Source organism: Leucopleurus acutus, assembly GCF_964270905.1.
Source record: "Leucopleurus acutus genome assembly, chromosome: 9".
NCBI lineage: Eukaryota > Metazoa > Chordata > Mammalia > Artiodactyla > Delphinidae > Leucopleurus > Leucopleurus acutus.
In genome coordinates, this window is record NC_139144.1 from 52,959,454 (window position 1) to 52,978,665 (window position 19,212).

The window sequence follows — 19,212 nt, forward strand, 5'->3', positions numbered from 1 at the left end:
GAAGAAATGATTTATTTCCCTACGTAATGAACGTAACCATTATGAGGGCAGGAGTTTGTTCTCTGCTCTATCCATTGCCTAGAACAGTGCCTGGCTGATAGTGGCTACTTAAAAAATATTTATGGAATGCCTGGGTGATTAAATGAATCACTACATTAAATGAATGTTAATTTTATTATTTTAAAATATTTTACTATCAGTAAAACCTCATTATTTGGGAAGTGGGGTGACAGATTCAGTTCTTTTAAAATTGGATGCAAATGTAGTCTGTCTTCATGACTTTTGCTCTCTAATCCATCTAAACACTCATTATAAAGTAATAACATAATAATAAAAATAGTTGTCCCTTATAAATTGCTTACTATATGCCAAGCCCATCAAGGAACTTTAATATATGAACTCATTTTATCCTCAGAACAACTCTATGAAGTTGAAATCATTATCTCTACTTTGCAGATGAGAAAACTGAAGTGCAGATAGGTTTATACAAGGTCATGATAGAAAATGAGGTGCAGAATTCATCTTTCAATGAAACTAATAATACCTCTTTATTATGGACATAGTGATTTCTCTCTTTTTCTTACTGTGACCCTAAACTGGATACCAGTGAAGGTTTATGACTCTAAGGTGGCCCGGGCCCAGCTCACCTCCATTACTTTGGAGCTCAGGAAAGTAACAGATGATGAGGTCTGCCGAGTCTCAGATTCAGCTAACACAGACTTCAGGATGTCCTCTTCCATTAGAAATACTCAAGAGCCATGGCTAAGGCTGAGGGTAGACTTCTTGAGAGACAGTATGCTTCCCACTACCACAGCCACCCCCTTCTTTTTTTGAAAGAAAGTTATGGAGTGAATCTTTTTCTGAAAATTATTCAAACCTTTCTTTAAACTAGACTCTCAGCAACCCTGATTTAGTTACGCCCAGAAGTGAAAAACCAAGGACCCATTAAATCAAATCCAAATTGGATTAAGCGGTTAAAGGTATTCATAATCTACAAACATGCTCCCTCCATGATTTAATCTTCCATAGTCCCTGTCATGAATACTCCATTCCAGGCTGGTCTGTCTTCTTCCTGACTTGCATTCCTGCTTACTGTCATAATCCATGTTGGGCCATTCGTCTGCATTTCCTCCTGACACCTCTCCACCTATCTAGATCCCAAACATCCCTAACGGCCCAACAGTAATCTGCAAGCTTCTTCTCATGACCCTAGTCCATCTTGAATTGTTACTGTTCTCTCAGTGCCTTGCTCCTTATTAAGCAACTTCACTGTTATACTTTTTACATTATATCCTTATCTCAAGTAAGAGATCCTTTGATAAACAAAGCTAAAAATTAAGCTTAAAAATCTTTGGCACTTATTTTATCACAAAAGTATTATAATGGGCTTCCTCTAATTTTCTGTCTTATTTCCCCAATTAGGGTATAAGTCCATTAGGGACAGGGTTTTTATATGTCTAAGGTAATTCAGGTATCTTAGCCTGCTTGGGCTGCTGTAACAAAATATAGACTGGCTGGCTTAAACAACTGGAATTTATTTCTCACAATTCTAGAAACTGGGATGTCCAAGATTAAGGTGCCAGCAGATTCATTTCCTCACTGAGGGCTCTCTTCCTGCCTTGCTCACAGCCACCTCCTCAATGTGGCCTCACATGGCAGAGAGAGGGAGCTTTGGTCTTTCTCTACTCACAAAGACACTAATAACAAGATGGGGCCCTACCTTCATGACCTCATCTAAATCTAATTTACCTCCTGAAGTCCCCCACCTCCAAATATCATCATATTGCAGGGGTTAGAGCTTTTAAGGCATGACCTTGGGGGGTGGGGAGAGACAAACATTCAGTTCATACCAGGTATGCCTATTAGACTAATAGGAACAAAGTAAGTGGCCTCCATAAATTAGTACCTTTTGATTTGTGTAAGCAGTGCCTACAGAAGTGTGAACTTACAGTCTGACTTGGTAAAATCTTTTATTCTAGACAGTTATTTTCCATGCAAAATTAAAAACTACTCTATCATTTATCAAGAAATTATCTCCTCTCTAGGATTATGACAGCAATGGCAAGACATCTTTTGCAGACTTTGAAAAAGCAGTGAAAGAAGATAAACTTTTGTTGGAAGTGTTTGGACCATGTTTACCAGAAGCAAAGGTACAGTGCCAGCAGCCAGACTGGTTGAGGGAAAATTTCAAAGGATCAGAAAATAAATGCTTGCTAGACACTTACCTCTGTAGGACTTCAACACACTACTGAAGTTCGGGCAACCATGAAGATCTCAGCCCCATCCTAACATTTGGGACCCAAGACAGTAGCGACTAATTATATTCAAGACCTTTTTTGAGCTTGTAACCACCTTAGCCATACACAATTCCTAATTTCCTGTAAATATTTTCCCCCAAAAAACCCGAGGTATATTGGCTTGCTTAAGGGATAGAACAGTAAATACAGAGTGGATTCAGCAAGTACCCACCATAAACTGCTAGGAGGAAACTTGATCTCTTTCTCGTTTGTTGTCAAACAAGGAGAATAAATTAAGCTTTTAAAATTTTGGACACGTATAGTACTTTATAGTATTTTATTTGTGCTCATGAAGGATTTTCGAGTATGAATATGACAAAGGTTTTCTGAGCCAGAAGAGTCAGCCTGATAATTAATTTCACTAATTAACATTTCCTTTTTTTTTTTTTTTTTTTTTTTTTGCGGTACGCAGCCCTCTCACTACTGTGGCCTCTCCCGTTGTGGAGCGCAAGCTCAGCGGCCATGGCTCACCGGCCCAGCCGCTCCACGGCATGTGGGATCTTCCCGGACCAGGGCACGAACCCGCGTCCCCTGCATTAGCAGGCGGACTCTTAACCACTGCGCCACCAGGGAAGCCAACATTTCCTTTCTTAATTCTTCCTTTGACCAACTGTGCTTTGCAAACATGTGATATAGGAAGAAACTTTTTATTCTCTGCAGTAATTTAGATGGTGATTTTGTGGATGAATTTGCATACTGTTAAGCTATCCTTAGCTATGTCAGCTCATCTAACTTGTCCCATTATCGTTTATTCTCACATTTTTAATTTTGTCTGGGAACCTGATGGGTGAAAGAGTTCAGAATAATGGACTGGATTGGAGTAATTACTTAGGTTCAGATGGAACACCAATGGTTCTTCAGCTGCTCCCCAAGTGTTCATCTGTAAGCCAGTTATCTAGAGCCTTACTATTCGAAGTGTAGTCTGCCAGCCGCAATGGTATCACCTAGGAACTTGTGAGAAATGCAGAATCTCGGACCCCACCTCAAACCAGCTGAATCAGAGGTTTTGTTTTTGTTTTAAGTGCTTGACACAAGAAAGGTTTATTTTTTCTCTCATTGTGGTCAAATTTTGTGTATGCTGGCAGGGACAAGGAGGGCTGGCCTTCACACAGTCACAGATCAGGAATCCACTCAAGAACACAGAACCCACTTAGCAGCTCCTCCCTTTAGGGCTATCAGAGAAATTTTTTTTTTAATTGAAGTATAGTTGATTTACAATGTTGTGCTAATTTCTGCTGTATTGTGGTAAAATACACCTATCATAACATTTACCTTCTTAACCAATTTTATGTGTACAGTTCAGTAGTGTTAAGTACATTCATGCTATTGTGCAACCAATCTCGAGAACTCTTCTCATCTTGCACAACTGAAACTCTATACCCATTAAACAACTCCCAATTTCGGCCACCCACCAGCCTCTGCCACCACCATCAGAGTCTGCATTTTAATAAGACAAAAGGTGGCGATTCACAGCACCTTAAAATCTGAGAAGCCTGATTCAGAGAGAAACTTGCTTTTTCCAACTCTATGCTGAGGTGACTAATGTATTTTTTTAACTGAGAGTGCAGCAAAAAGTATAGTTGACCCTTGAACAACACGGGTTCGAACTGTGAGGGTCCACTTGTATGTGGATTTCTTTTTCAATAAATACATACTACAGTACTGCATAATCCATGGTTGGTTGAATCTGAGGATACAAAACAGCAGATATGGAGGGCAGACTGTAAAGTTATATGTGGAGTTTTGACTGTGCAGAGGGTCAGCAACCCTAACCCCGTGTTGTTCAAAGGTCAACTATATATCTAATTAATTACCTCACAAGGAGGTAGAGCCAGACAGACACCTTGCCTGCAGCTTCTTTTAATACCATCCACAACTAAGTGCCTTCCTAGCAAGTTTGAATCAGTAAGTCATAAATGAAGGTGGAACTTCCTAACCTTTATATTCAAATTCAATCCATTAGGCAAGAGGCCCTTAGGACAGGGAGAAAAACAGACACCATTTTGTATGGGCCTCCTTAGGTTATTGTTATCAGTTAAAAAAAAAAAAAAAAAGGAAACAGCCTGGACTTACTTGGATTTCCAATTATGTGATGCACTGCCAGGAAAAAAAAATGTGGATGTGCTAAAAGTAGTGGTAATAAAAGTCTAGCATTTACAAATACTGATTTGTTTCTGCCATAGATGAAGTAAATTACTCTTTGAAGTTAACTAAAGCATATAAGCTTCTAATTTTAGCTTTGTTCTAAGAGTTTAACTTTTTTGCTTTATAGAATTGTCTTGATTTTGAAGCCCTGGCATTCCAACACATCCTGACTTCTAGTTTTTGAATGTGAATTACTCAAAATTATTAAATTCAGAAACAGATCCTGGTTGCCTATATTTATATTATAAAGTTTCTATATTTGCTTCAATTAATTTACATATAGTGATTGCAGTGTGAGAGGTAGTAAAAATGATTTCTGTAATATTAAGTATGGCTTAAAATAACATCTATGATAAGTAATGATAAACTAATTAATTGTTTGTTAAGTTAACCAACAACCTTAGATTTGGGGGGCACATATTGTGAATCAGCCATTCACAACCCTCTTTTCTCTTGCTTCCTCAACCACAGAAGTTGGAAACCCAAACATTCAACATTCTAGACTCCTCTATAAGGAACAGCCACGGGCCCAGTTCTAGCCAATAAGATGTAACCAAAGTCACTGGGTGGAACTTCTGGAAGTTTTAGTTTTTTTAAGGGACAAAATTGGCTGGCATGTATTTTGTCCATGATAAACTAGTTTTAAAAGATGAAACTATATGAGACAAGTAGGTTGAATGAAATTACAAAGAGGAGTGCATTAAAAAAAAATACCAGCAGTAAAATCTCTTTAAGAATTAAAATGACAGCCTAAAAATAAAAAATAAATAAGCCTTTAAAAATATTAGTTTACTGCAGACAATTTATATTCTTCTTCTTTGTTTTAAAGGATGATTTCCACGCACACCTTCCAGCTTGTCCTCTGGAGGCTTCGGCACAGATGAAATTACCTAGGTTAAAAAAAGAGAACCACCAACACTATAATTTTTATAGTACAAGAGTAATAAACCATTAGAATAGGTAGGATATACATCCAGTAGTTTAATCTTTGCCATCACATTTAAGGCAGTTAGCCCAAGTTCAAGGTGCAGCCTACGATCTAGGCACAGAGCAAAGTTTTCTGTCCAAACATTGATGGGAGTAAAATTTCTAAAGCCATTTAACAAGAAAGAAATTTTGAGGGGAGAAAAGTAAACATATGCTCTACTTTAACATTCCTTTATAGATCTGTTATTTTATGATGAAGTCACTTGTAATTTTATAAATACAGATAGATACCCTGGTTATGCATAACTTGAAACACTTATAATATTTGATATATTTAGAGACATTGAGGCTCCAGTGGGGATGGGGGATGAAGAATTTAAAGAAATAAGCAGAAAATGCTAGAATCCTCAATTTCTTAGGGAAAAATGAAATCAAATACATCAGAACAACGTAGACAGTATAAGTTAAAGCACAGTAAGACAGTCTTCACTTAAAATGGAAAGTTATTAGAAACTGTATTTAGTGTTTCTCCTTTTTGTTGTTCTACTATTTCTATATCTAGGATTTGGACCTAACTATTTTTTTCTGGAAAATACAGTCAGCTCTAAGATAGCTATATATCTGTATCTATGTCTCAGTTTAGTTGTATCTGAAGGAAGGGTGCCAGTACAAGCAAAAAAATGTTTAAAGAGGCTTAAGCATAAAAACTGTGTCCATGGATTTTTATTATTATAAAACAATTCCTCATCCTCAACTGGATAATTTTGAGGTTAAAAAAGGGTACATAAAGAATCTACCTTAGCCTCTCTTAATTACATTGTAAAATATATGTACAACTATGTGAAAAGCACTTTCTGAACCTGAGTTCAAGTATAAGAGAATGGTCTTTCTCCAGCAGATTATGATTTCTGAAAGGCTTGCCCCACGATAAGGTATTTTTCAAACGCTAACTCAAACGTTAACTTTCTTTTATTTGTGCTTAGAAAATGGAAAATGGTTATGTAAATAACATTAAAAAACTGCTACCTAAGTAGAACAATCTAGCTCTAAACTATTTAAGAAATTTAAAATTAAAATTCAGACCTTAAGGGCTAATCTTTAGAAATCTCACCTTCTTTTATGGCTATCTGTATCAAAGAAGCAAAATAAGCATTTGAATTTTATGTAATTTTGAACTTGAGAAATAAATTGTAATAATTTTCCCTCAATGCAGTAGTTCCCTATGTTGGCTCATATTAGAACTATCTGGAGAGCTTTTAAAAAAGGGAGGGCCTGGGCTCCATTCTCACAGATTGATCTAACTGGCTAAAACTACTGCTTTTATATTTTCTACTTAGAGTGATATAAAATATGTTTAAAGCAAGGATTAAAGATATCAAAGCAAATACATATCTGTGAGTCAAATTCAGTTATTGTACTTCAATAGAGAATTGTAGGAAACACATCTAAAAAGTAAAAATGAAAAAAACAAGAATGATAATACTGTAGTTTCCAGAAATAAGTCTCCATTCAGTTGTTAGTCCTGTAACTAAATCGTCTCTTAAAACTTTTTTTTTTTTTTTAATGATCTTACCTCTTTAAGTTTACTCCGAATTAAATTCGCTGTTGTATTCAACGAGTCATCATGCATGTCTACTTTAGGAATGTCTGGTAACTGAGGGCCAATCATAACCTCATTACTACTTGTGCTTGCTTCAAGAAGAGTTCCATGTTTACAATCATCTTCTCTTCTTCTTTTCCGCTCCTGCAGTTGTGTTGTCCTAGGCATAAATCTGTCAACTGCCTCTGAAGGAGTAATAGCCTTCTGTGCCCCAGGGAAGGCCAATGAATTTTTCAAAGTTTTCATCTGCATTTTTTGCAGAGAGTCATAGTGGTTACAATGCTCCAGTGTTTCATCATGGTTTCTACCATCCTGAGAGGAGTTTGATGCTCTGTCCACATGTTCTCCTGATGAACATGTACATTTGGGGGAGAAACAGCACAAAGGCAACTCACAGGAATAAGGAAGACAAAGATCTGAGTTCCCAGTAGATGTGTTCAAAGAAGCTGCAGGAAATCCAGAGGTCTTCGAATAGAAGTCCTGTCTAAAATCTTTTGTATCTTTATGCTTCTTTGTCATGTAATGATCTTTATATTAGAATTTAAAAGGTGAGAGAAAGGGAAACAGAAATGGTTCATTTATTGTTTTCATCATTCAGAAACATGTACTTTTAAAAAGAAACATCACTTTAAGATGTTAATGAACACTACCCTAAAAAAACACTACCCTAAAAACACTACCCTAAAAAATTTACTTCTTGAGTAGGGAATACATTCACATGGTTTAAAAGCTAAAAAGGATATCTGTCCAGTATGTCTTACCTTTCTTCCTCCCACTTACCCCTCTTTTTCTCCTGTAATACCCATTTCTCTGAACCTTTCTGCTTTCCAGTTAACTCTAAATCTTGCAGAGTTTTTCCATGTCATTACATAGAAAACTTTATGGCTTCAAAGTATTTTACTGTATGAATGTATCATGCTGCTTAGTTCGTATTTGTAGCTTTTAAAGGAGACAATACGCTGGGTCCATATTTTATCATTTCTTTGGTCACGCATACAGGTTTTCCTGAAGCTAGTTATTCACACAGGTTAAAGTTCAGCATCTACAACTGACCAGAGACTCCCAGCAGCTCTCGCCAAAATTTTAGGTAAGTTTTACACTTTATTTCTCTCTTCACACTGCCACATGCCCCTTACTCAATCAGCCATAAACTCATCATATTTGATAGCTGTATGGACACTGTCTTTGTCTTTTAACCAAAGGGTGGAAATTTGGTAATTTGAGCCTCTGGAACTATTCAGATTTCAGACCACACACATTATCTTAGTCCAATTCTAACTGCTCTAGTTCTACAGTCCATGTGCCAGATCCTATGACTCCATTCGGTGCACTGGGAATTTGTGTCTAGGGCAACTTGAATGGGCATATTGGGCATTTGGCCAGCTGGTGTTCATCAAAAGTGGAACTTACCCACTTTTTGCAGTTGTAACTGGCCTGCACATCAGAGGTGTTTCTCACTGCCTTTTGGTCAAAGCCTTAATTCCTCAGCATGGACACAGGCTTTTCAGGCTTTACTTCCTGTCTCCTTTTCGCTTATCTCTCACTGAAGCTGTGTTGTGGTTATCATGTACTACTCACTGTTCCTTAAAATGCATGATGCTCATTTATTCCTCTGGCCCATCTTTCCGTCTCTTCCTCTCCCCTTCCAAGTAATGTCTACTTACCCTTCAGAACTCAGCCACCTCTCTCATCCTTAGGAAGCCTTCCATGAAACAACACCTCTCCCTTCCCAGCCCAGATTACACAGCACTCTGTAAAGAACCCTGTAGTCTACAGATATTGAAAATTGTGATCCTTTACTTGTCTGTTTTCTCACTAGACTGGGAACTCCATGATGATAAACGTAGCAAAATATCTGACACATAGGAGGTGTTGTTTAGTAATAGGCTTTCCATACCTTTATTTTTAGTAGTTCTTGCTACATAAGCATTCCTCTCTTGTAATTTTTTTCTGGTTTCTTCAACTGTCTCAAATTCTGGAGCATAGCACACATGAAGCAATCCACCAAAGAAACTTTGTTCATCCATTTTTCTCTTGGCTATCCTAAACAGAAATACATATCATGGTTTACTAATCTAGATTTACTTAGGATGAAAGCTTAACTAGTATACAATACACTGATCTAAAGAGCAAAGTCCAGCTTTTGCTGTGTATATATATTCTATAGCTTGGGAATTAAGATGCTCTGCTTGTGGATGGTATTGACCCTACTGATCCACTGCATACTCTCTTAGAGCCTTTCCTCCCCTCTCCCAAGAGTCTTAATAGGTTTTAACTAAGTCATCCATACAAGCGAGATTCCCTTTAACCAATATAGGGTCCAGCTTGTTGGTCTGAGGTACACAATCTGTGGTCATGAAATAGAGATTTTTCTCTGTGTTAAGTTAAATGGCGCTTGAGAGTTAGCTCATACCTAATTTAGCCTTTTCAGCACAATGTTTTCCTATAATGGAATTCATATGTAAGAAATTAGTTAAAAATATTGTTATTGTAAACCTTCAATAATTGAGGAAATATTGAATATGTAACAAACAGTGAGAAAATAAGAGGATGGTATTCATTCAACAAATACTTATTAAACATCTATGACGGGCTTCCCTGGTGGCACAGTGGTTGAGAATCTGCCTGCCAATGCAGGGGACAAGGGTTTGAGCCCTGGTCTGGGAGGATCCCACATGCCGCGGAGCAACTAGGCCTGTGAGCCACAACTACTGAGGCTGCGCGTCTGGAGCCTGTGCTCCGCAACAAGAGAGGCCTCGACAGTGAGACGCCCGCGCACCGCGATGAAGAGTGGCCCCCGCTTGCCACAACTAGAGAAAGCCCTCACACAGAAACGAAGACCCAACACAGCAAAAATAAATAAATAAATTAATAAACTCCTACCCCCAACATCTTAAAAACAAAACAAAACAAAACAAAAAAAACATCTATGACTGGCCAGGAATTACTACAATAATTAAGTACTTCTATGCCCAGGGAAAATGATAAGAAATATTCATTGAGATTTTACCACGCACCGCAGTGTCCTAAGTGCTTAAATGCTTCACTTGAATTAACACTTTACAACAATCTTATGATGAAACTAAGGCCTGGGGAGATTTATAACTTAGCCATGCCCACATTGGTTTGTGGAGCTAGAATTCAAATCCAGATGTCACACTGCATGGTCTACTGTCCTAGGTGGTGTGGGAGATGTAAAAACTCCTTAGAATGAATGCACAATGAGAAAATATGCTTCCCTCACCATAAGGAGCTGGCAAGTTGGTTAGAGCAGTGAGACTATACATAAGAGCAACTGGACAACACTACATGACCCTGTGTACCCAAGTGTTATTTGTAGCACAGAAAAGAAAATAAGAATTTTAATAGCCACGGAAGGATGGGTCTTGGAGTGTATTAGTGACAAGAATAGGAATCAACATAAAAAGAGATAAGGCATTTCACATTTCAGCCTTATTGGAGCAGAGAGTTTATGTTATATATAGAAGGATAGAAAAGATGGGGTCAATTCATATAGGTGCATAACAATAGCTCAACAGCTAATCTTTTTTAAGATTTTTTTGATGTGAACCATTTTAAAAGTCTTTATTGACTTTGTTACAATATTGCTTCTGTTTTATGTTTTGGTTTTTTGGCTGCGAGGCATGTGGGATCTTAGCTCCCCGACCAGGGATCGAACCCACACCCCCTGCACTGGAAGGCGAAGTCTTAATCGCTGGACAGCCAGGGAAGTCTCTCAACGGCTAATGTTTATTGCATTCTGAACAGAAGGCATTTGCTAATCCCTTTACGTGAATTATCTCATTTCATCCTCACACAACTTCAATAAGTAGATCCTTTTACCATATGGATTTTACAGAATACGAAAACAGGTTTAATGGGGTTGAATAACTTGTCCAAGGTCACAATGTAAGCAGTGGAACCTGAAAACTTACCCCAAACCCAATCTTTAATCTACCACACTACACGACAGAAAATTGTTAAGTATGGGAATGATCTATGGACAGAGTTTTGGTAACGCTAACACTTAAGAAAACTGGAGAAAAATAATAACGGCCATGTTAAGTTATTGGGTAATTCGGGAATGAATGAGAGAGGACAAAATGATACCAATGGGAATGGAGAAAATGAGACACTGCTTAACTTGCATATTACCTTGCACTTTGTAAATTAAGAAATTTAATAAGGTAAACTTCTGTAAAGTCTTCTGCTGGGTATTCATCCAGAGCATTATACTGTTCAATTGCACCATACAGAGCAAATCGCTCAACTAATTCCTTCATCGCTCCCACTGCAGGAACTCCTTGTATTAATAAGTACCGAGATTCCAAATTGACTGTATATACCTAAAAGAAATGCAGACACATTAAATGTATTTCACAAATAAGCCTAAGACAAATCTGCTCCTATTAAAAACAAAATTGAAAACAAGAACTATTCTGTTCAGAGAGTCTGCAAAAAATAAAGAATCAAAAATTTGCCCCTCTCTCTGCATAAAGAATTCACCCTACGTGTGAAGGCCTCTAGCTAAAGCACCTAATAGACTACCTTCAATCGACACGTTTTCCAGAAGTTGGCTCTGTAGATACGACAGGAAAGAGTTAACATAGTCATTGAGTCTTACCGTGTTACAAGGACTAGTGTAAACGCGGATGATACAATGACTAAAACACAGCCCTGTTTTCACGGAGCTGAGGTTCTAACAGTTGGTTAAAGAGGTCGCAAGAATATCTGGTACCTGAGTACCAGCGTTCCTCACACTCATCTCCAGTGAATGGATGTGACCACAGCCTTTCAAGATTTTATTTACGTAGGCTAGGCATGTGAAGCTAGAGCTCACATAAAGCTACTGAGGACAGCGAATGAAACCAAAATCACTTTACCTTGACAGCGCGAGGCCGTCGCCCCTCCCGATACTTGGCCCGCGAGTCGCACACAGCCTTTTGGACGTGGTGGTCGAATACGCCCCCAAGCTCCCCGCCACTCGACGCCATCTTGCCGGTTTGGGCCCTCGCAGAGACGACAACATCCGCCTCCTTGCCCTCTTGTGTATCCAATAAGAGAGAGGGCTGGGTCAAGGCGTGCCGAGATTGGCTGAAGAATCGACAGCGTCAGCCATCGTTTCCTGTGAGCGAGAATTCGGTGAACGAGGTGCCGCCCCCCTGCGGCGCGGCGGAGAGGCCCGGAGAGCCGGAGCAGGCTCGCACGCCCCTCCCGCTACAGACGCTCGGCAGGGCTATGGGCGGGACTAGGGGCGGGGCCGATCGATCTTCTCCGGCTTCGACGTCCTCGGCCTGCCGGGTTAGCCGGGGTCGGCTAGGGTGAGTGGCCGTGGGAACAGCGCGTGCGGATGATGTGGGGCGGCGGTCGCCTGGCGGGTGCTGGGGGTGACGGGGCGGTCGTGACCGTAGCCTTCACCAACGCTCGCGACTGCTTCCTCCATTTGCCGCGGCGCCTCGTGGCCCAGCTGCATCTGCTGCAGGTAACGCGCCTGCCCCGGACGGGATTCCCGGCCCCGAGTCGAGGCACCTGGTGGGCCGTCTGCGGTCGGCCGGGACCCAGGTCTGTTTGGGACGCAGCGGCCGCTCAGGCCTCTCCCGGCGGCGGGACGCGGGCTGCTTTGCCCGGGCCGCCGACCGGTTCAGAGGCCAGACTGTGGGCCGGTCTGGGCGGTCTTTGCAACCATACCACGTCTAGTGCAGCCCCGGGCCTTTGAGTTAACTTGCCGCATTCCAGGTCTTTTACTCGGTGAAACTGGGCTTTCAAACATCCTGATATTCTGCCACTGCGTTCAGCTATTCCTCACTCCAGGTTGGAAAAGCTTTTGAGAAGTCGGGTTTGTCTTTTTGGGGTTTGTTTTGTTTCATTTTTAAAGAGTGTTTTTCCTACCAATGATTTCCAGGTGCCTGCACGGCTGTGGCCCGGGCCTCCAGAAGGAGGGGCAGCCTTGGTTTGTGGAGCCCCTGTAGGTTAACAGAGACTGAGCCCTGTGTCCCACGAGCGGGATAGGTTAATAAGATGAAGGTTCTTCCAGCGTCTCCGTTACTCGGAACACCTCTGAGGTGTGCTGGGAATGTGCAGTGAGATTATGCATATTTGGCCGTGTGTAGTTAGGATTACTTGAACCTCTGCTTTCAGTTGCCGTCTGAACATTGTGATTGTGGTAGTTCATAGCTCTAACCACATCCCTACTTTCATTATTTTAAAATAGAGGCACCTGGCCTACGAGTTTGAGTGTGCTTCTGGGGGCAAAAGGATAGAATATTCGAAATCTTTGAAAATCCTGGATGCCTAGTACCCCACTACTGGCTAATCCTTGCAGGAAATATTTAAGAGTTTGCAATAATTTCAAATATCCCACCTTTCCATTTTAATAACTACTTTTCTAGATTATATTTGCCCCGTCTTTCAAAGCACGTTAATTTCAACAGATCCTGCTATGATTTGTTTTACCATAAAGTAGGTAGTCTCTTGGCCTTAATGAGCTCCCTTCATGGCAGGAGATGAGTTAGTTATGTCACCAAATCCCAGGTAGATCCTGCCTGCCCTGTGCTCTCAGTCAGCTTTGATGGAAATTGCCCACAGTGCCTTCAAACCTCCACCTAATGAGTTTATAGGAAACACTCCCCACCTAATGAGTTTATAGGATTGCTTCCTTACAGTAGCTCTAAAATGTGGATGCTGTGTTGCATTCATCACTATTTAAGAATTTAGTGGTCTTGATCTATTTTAAAAATTTTTAGCCTTCAATAAGTATTCATAGGCATTAATTCGTAGATATATTTTTGAAACTTAAATCCCTTTAGCCTTGGAACAAACTGTTGTTTCGGTCCAGCCTATATCAGCAGAATAGGCCAACTTTTCTCCCCAATTAGAAAAGTAATACATGTTTTATAGGAAATTTGGAAAGCATGGAAAATTATAAACAAGAAAATAAAGTTACCCATAATCCCCAAACCTAAAGATAACTAATGTTAACAGTTTGAATCAAACCTTCTAGTTTTGTTTCTAATCTCTATTTTTAACAGAAATGGAGTCCTACACACACCCTTATATGTAGTTTTGTATCCTGATATTTTCCCTTAGAGTTGTTATAAGTGTTTTATTTTGTTAAAAGGTAATTGTCACTTTTAGTGGCTAATTAGTACTCTGTCATAAGTTTGACATAATTTAATTGTTCACTGTGATGGAATGTTTATATTGTATTCCATTTTTAGACATTAAAAGTGATACTGTAATTATATTTTAATAAAAGTTAAAAATAACATATCTTTGTTGTATAATATATAATAAAACATTGTTTTATTTTCTGGTTATTTAGGATAGGCTCCCAGAAGTATTGAGTTAGAGGGCATAGATAATTGTTAAAGTAGAAAGTCATGAGTCGGGAGTTAATAGGTTGAATTATTTTACTTCAGCTGAAGCATTGAATACATAATACAGATAATACTGTAATGGGTAAAGAGTCAGAGTGATGATTTTCTGGCCTGTGTCAGATTTACCTTTTTTTCTTTCAGTTTTGAGATATAATTGGCATACAGCCCTGTGTAAGTTTAAAGTGTACAGCATAATGATTTGACTTACACGCATCATGAAATGATGAGCACAATGTTTAGTGAACATCCATCATCTCATATAGATAAAAAATTATAGAAGTAGAAAAAAATGTTTTCCTTGTGATGAGAACTCAGTGTTTACTCTCAACAAGTTTCATATATATTAATGCAACAGTGCTAATTGTATTTATCATGTTGCAAAAGGCTTTAAAAATACCGATGTTCTGGTTCTTCCTCAGTCCTACTGAATCAGAGCCTTGGGGAGTGGGCTTCAGTCATCTGTAGTTTTAGAAATATCTTAAGGCTACTTGGATGCACAAAAAGTTGTTCTAGAATCACAGAATATTGATGGTGAAAGAGACCTTAGGTATCTAGGTCATTTCTGTACTTTCACGCATGAGGAAGCTGGCCAGTCCATTTCCATGCAGTTAATTTGCCCTCGTCTGTAACTCACCTGCATCATCAACACTCGCCTCCTCGCTGTTTCTTCCATAACCCAGCTTCTTCCCACTTCTGTGCTCTTACTCAAGCTATTCTTCCCTAAAGCATTTTTCCTCATTCCACGCTTTTAAAAACAGCATAATTCTACCTCCTCCACGTAGTTTCAGATTCTCTGTTGCCCACATTTGTCTCCTTTTCAAAACTTCACTGCAGTGTTTATGTGACACAGCTCATTTGTTATATTCTGTTCTGTGTTTTAAGTATTGTCTTCTTTTGTTTATCCAAGTCCTGTTTCAGGACTGGGTACCCAGAGGATCCTTTAACTCAGGATTTCTTAACCTTGGCACTATTGACATTTTAGGCTGGGAAATTTCCTGTTGTGGGGGACTGTCCTGGGTATTGTAGGATATTTAGCAGCATCTTTGGCCTCTACCCACTAGATGTCAGCAACACCCCTCCTCCTGGGCGTGACCAAAAATATCTGGAGACATTGTCAAATGTCTCCTGGGGGAGAAAATCACCCTCAGTTGAGAATCACTACTGTAACTCAGTTACTTTGTCTGCATTACTGAAACAGGGGAAAGGATTCATATCCACACTGAGAGCAACCAAATGAACCTAAATCACCCTCCAGAAATAGCCATTTTGTCATTTCCTTTGTGTTACCCAGGCCTCGGACCTGGCCGATCCTAAGGCACTGCAACCTATGGTTTCACCCAGCAATTCCCTTCAGTGATATGGATACCATGGGTTTAGGCAAAAGCAGGTCAGTCATTTGTTGATTAGATTGATCTCCTGGAAAAGGGGCTCCTTTTTCTCTAGGCTGTCCTTTTCTTCTCTCTACCTGAGGGCCCAGGGGCTCTGTGGTCCAAGTGAATGATTTTTGACGTAGAAATGAACTCACAGCATTAGTCTGCAAAGTTTATATCTGAACATATATTATGACTTTATGGGGCTGATTACTACCTTTTGACCAAATGAATAATTGAAGTATTTTTCATATTTAATGAAGTTGATTTTTCCCTTTTCCAGGGAGTTGGTGGGTTCTCCTTTTTTATATTTCAGGGCATATTTCATATTTCCTTATTTAACATCTGTGGTTTTAAAAGTTTCTTCATATGAAATAGGGCAGCTGATCTGCATTATATGTCAATGACTGATGAAACCCCGTAGAAAGTTTTTGGGGCATTGGTCACTTTGACTCTTATAATCTCAGCTCACATAGTTACAGCTGACCTAGTAACTTTGGACTTTGACTGCAAATCTGAGTCTCTTTCTACTGTATCACATTGTTCTCAGTGGAAAGATTTTGTCAGCCAGAGTGGTGGAACTGTCCTGGAAAGAATTGTAAGAAGGACTTCCCTGGTGGCGCAGTGGTTAAGAATCCCCCTGCCAATGCAGGGACATGGGTTTGAGCCCTGGTCCGGGAAGATCCCACATGCCACGGAGCGACTAAGCCTGTGCGCCACAACTACTGGGCCTGCACTCTAGAGCCTATGAGCCACAACTACTGAAGCCCATGTCCCGCAGCAAGAGAAGCCCGCGCACCACAACGAAGAGTAGCTCCCACTCACCACAACTAGAGAAAGCCCTTGAGCAGCAATGAAGACCCAGTGCAGCCAAAAATAAATAAATTAAAAAATATATAAATTTATTTAAAAAAAGGATTAGCCAGAAATAGACTAACATGTTTGATATTCACATGGGAATATCAGTAATTCCTTTTTTCCCTTCCAGGTTTATATATTTCCCAAGGTTTCTTTAATAGGTTTGTAATTTTTAAATCATAGAAAACATTTTTTAATCTTTAAGCACAGGCATACATATTTTATATAATTGCTCTTAAGAAGAATACATTTTATACTTTGCTTTTTTTTACTTGTGTTTCCATAGTTCAAGACTTTTAAAAATTATTATTTAAGAAGCTGCGTCATATAAAATTTCTGGAATGTACATAAGCTATTAACAGTAATTACCTCTGGGAACAGGAACCAGCCCTCGCATTTTATGCTTTTGTACTTTTTGTGCTTTTACCATGTATTACTCTTCTAATAAATAAATACTATTACATTTTTATTGATTACATGTTTCTACTTACTGACTAAAACGGTAAATTTACAGCTTATTTAGTAATTTCCATATTGCTAGACATATAAGACAGTTCTAACTTTTTTTTTTTTTTTTCATAGAGGAGTCCTAAGTTTTCACATAGAAAATACTGAAGAGATACGTTCTGGTGTAGTTTTTTTCTTCTTCTTTGAATCATTAATTCTAAATAAATAAGTAAGGTCAAAGGCTGTGTAAGTTCATTGGCTACCTGTTGCCATTGTAAATTCTGGAATGGTTGAATCAGTTTATAATGCCATCATAAGAATGTAAGGGTATTGGTTTCACCCATAGCATCACCATCATTGGGTACTGGAAAAGATTATAGCTTTTGTGTGTGTGTGTGGTACACGGGCCTCTCACTGTTGTGGCCTTTCCCGTTGCGGAGCGCAGGCTCAGCAGCCATGGCTCACGGGCCCAGCCGCTCCATGGCATGTGCGATCCTCCCAGACCGGGGCACGAACCCGTGTCCCCTGCATCGGCAGGCGGACTCTCAACCACTGCGCCACCAGGGAAGCCCAGATTTTAGCTTTTAAAATGCTGTGACAAATGTGGATATAACAGAGTGCTATCAACTATTTATAGAACTCTTTTTGTATGTGTGGACTGCAATAATAGTTTATCTTTTATGTGAATCCAGAGAAGCATGTAAAAACTTTCAAAACTTTTCTCCCCTATTTCTTATTTTTTGAATAAATAGAATCAAGCTATAGAAGTATCCTGGGGTCACGAGCCTGCATTCTTGAGCTGGGTGGAAGGCAGACATTTTAGTGATCAAGGTGAAAATGTGGCTGAAATTAGCAGACAATTTGGTCAGAAACTTGGACTTTCAAATGGGGAACAGGTAAGCACAAGATGTGATGACAATGACTTTCTTCTGATGTCACATAATACAGCAATAGAAATAAAAGTTCAGATATATTTTTTAAGGTGGTAAGATGACACCTAACTTGTGTGCTACTATAACCAATCCAGGATGTTCAAGTTGACTATAACTGTTGTTAAGTCACTATCTACCATATACTCCATTAAGTCATTATCTAGTAGTCTCCCATGGTCCCTAGTTGATTTTGTATTCTACTATTTTACTCACTTTCCAGGTACCTTAATTTTGTTTTTGTGCAATTTTTTTTGCTATATGAATTAATGAGTTTTACTTACTATTATTGAACTTCATTTTATTTGTTTCTGACAGATTTTCTAACCTTCCAGGGTCATACTTGATTTTAAAAAATCTGTCCTACAAAAGAGAGTTATTATTTTTCCAGTTTCGTCTTGCCTGTGAATTTCACGTGCTTAGATTGTAAACTCTAAAGCTTAAGGACTCATGTTTCTCTTCATTTTATCATATTCACCAGTTTATGGTTTTAACTATTTTAAACTGGAGAAGTAATACATATTCAGTACAAATGTTTTACAGTTGAAAGTAGAAAATGTTTTTCCCTTTCTCTAATCCCAGCCTCAGAATGATTGTGTACTGTGGGATCTCATTAGACCTTCAGGATTTAAAGAATGAGATCATACATATTTTCTGCAATTTTTTCCCCCACAAACTATATCAGAGATCCTTTCCACATATTACAATATACATTGAACATGTTTGTATATGTATGAAGTGAAGTAAATATTAAAAATTGAATTGCCAAGTCTAGGGCACTGCACATTTAAAAATTTGATAGACGGGGCTAAATTGCTTTCTATTACCAGTTTCTCACAAGAATACTGAAGAATGTCACATCTTTTTTTTTTTTTTTTTTTGTGGTACGCGGGCCTCTCACTGTTGTGGCCTCTCCTGCTGCGGAGCACAGGCTCTGGACGCGCAGGCTCGGCGGCCATGGCTCACGGGCCCAGCCGCTCCGCGGCATGTGGGATCTTCCCGGACCGGGGCACGAACCCACGTCCCCTGCATCGGCAGGCGGACTCTCAACCACTGTGCCACCAGGGAAGCCCAACATCTTTTTAACTTGTTTTGAACACAGACTAATTTTTTTCATGCATGTTTCTGATAATGAGAATAGCCACTGATGAGAAATCCATAGGCCTAGCACTAGTCTTTTGCTTACCTTAAATTTTTGCTAGAATCTTAAAACTTTAGCAGCTTAGTGACCTTAGAAATCACTAACTTTGGTGCCTTGCTCTG

General features: G+C 39.3%; 2 protein-coding genes across 3 annotated transcripts in view; one reads left to right on the top strand and one right to left on the bottom strand.

The window, feature by feature from the left end:
- Positions 1-19,212, top strand: part of PEX1 (peroxisomal biogenesis factor 1) — a 98,736-nt gene that overhangs the window by 12,910 nt on the left and 66,614 nt on the right. The window contains exons 5-6 of one of the 2 annotated variants that reach the window (XM_082846766.1): positions 2,046-2,150; positions 17,773-17,916. In XM_082846766.1, coding sequence (XP_082702892.1) covers positions 2,046-2,150; positions 17,773-17,916 — 249 coding nt within the window. Of the gene's footprint in view, positions 1-2,045; positions 2,151-12,294; positions 12,452-17,772; positions 17,917-19,212 lie in introns of those variants that run through there. The other variant, XM_082846765.1, reaches the window with a different exon arrangement.
- On the bottom strand, positions 3,753-11,963 carry RBM48 (RNA binding motif protein 48; the record flags this gene model as incomplete). Its single annotated transcript, XM_082846785.1, has 5 exons — positions 3,753-5,332; positions 6,943-7,496; positions 8,867-9,012; positions 11,125-11,315; positions 11,853-11,963. The coding sequence occupies 5 exons, from the start codon at positions 11,961-11,963 to the stop codon at positions 5,246-5,248; spliced, it is 1,089 nt and encodes a 362-aa protein (XP_082702911.1). The 3' UTR covers positions 3,753-5,245.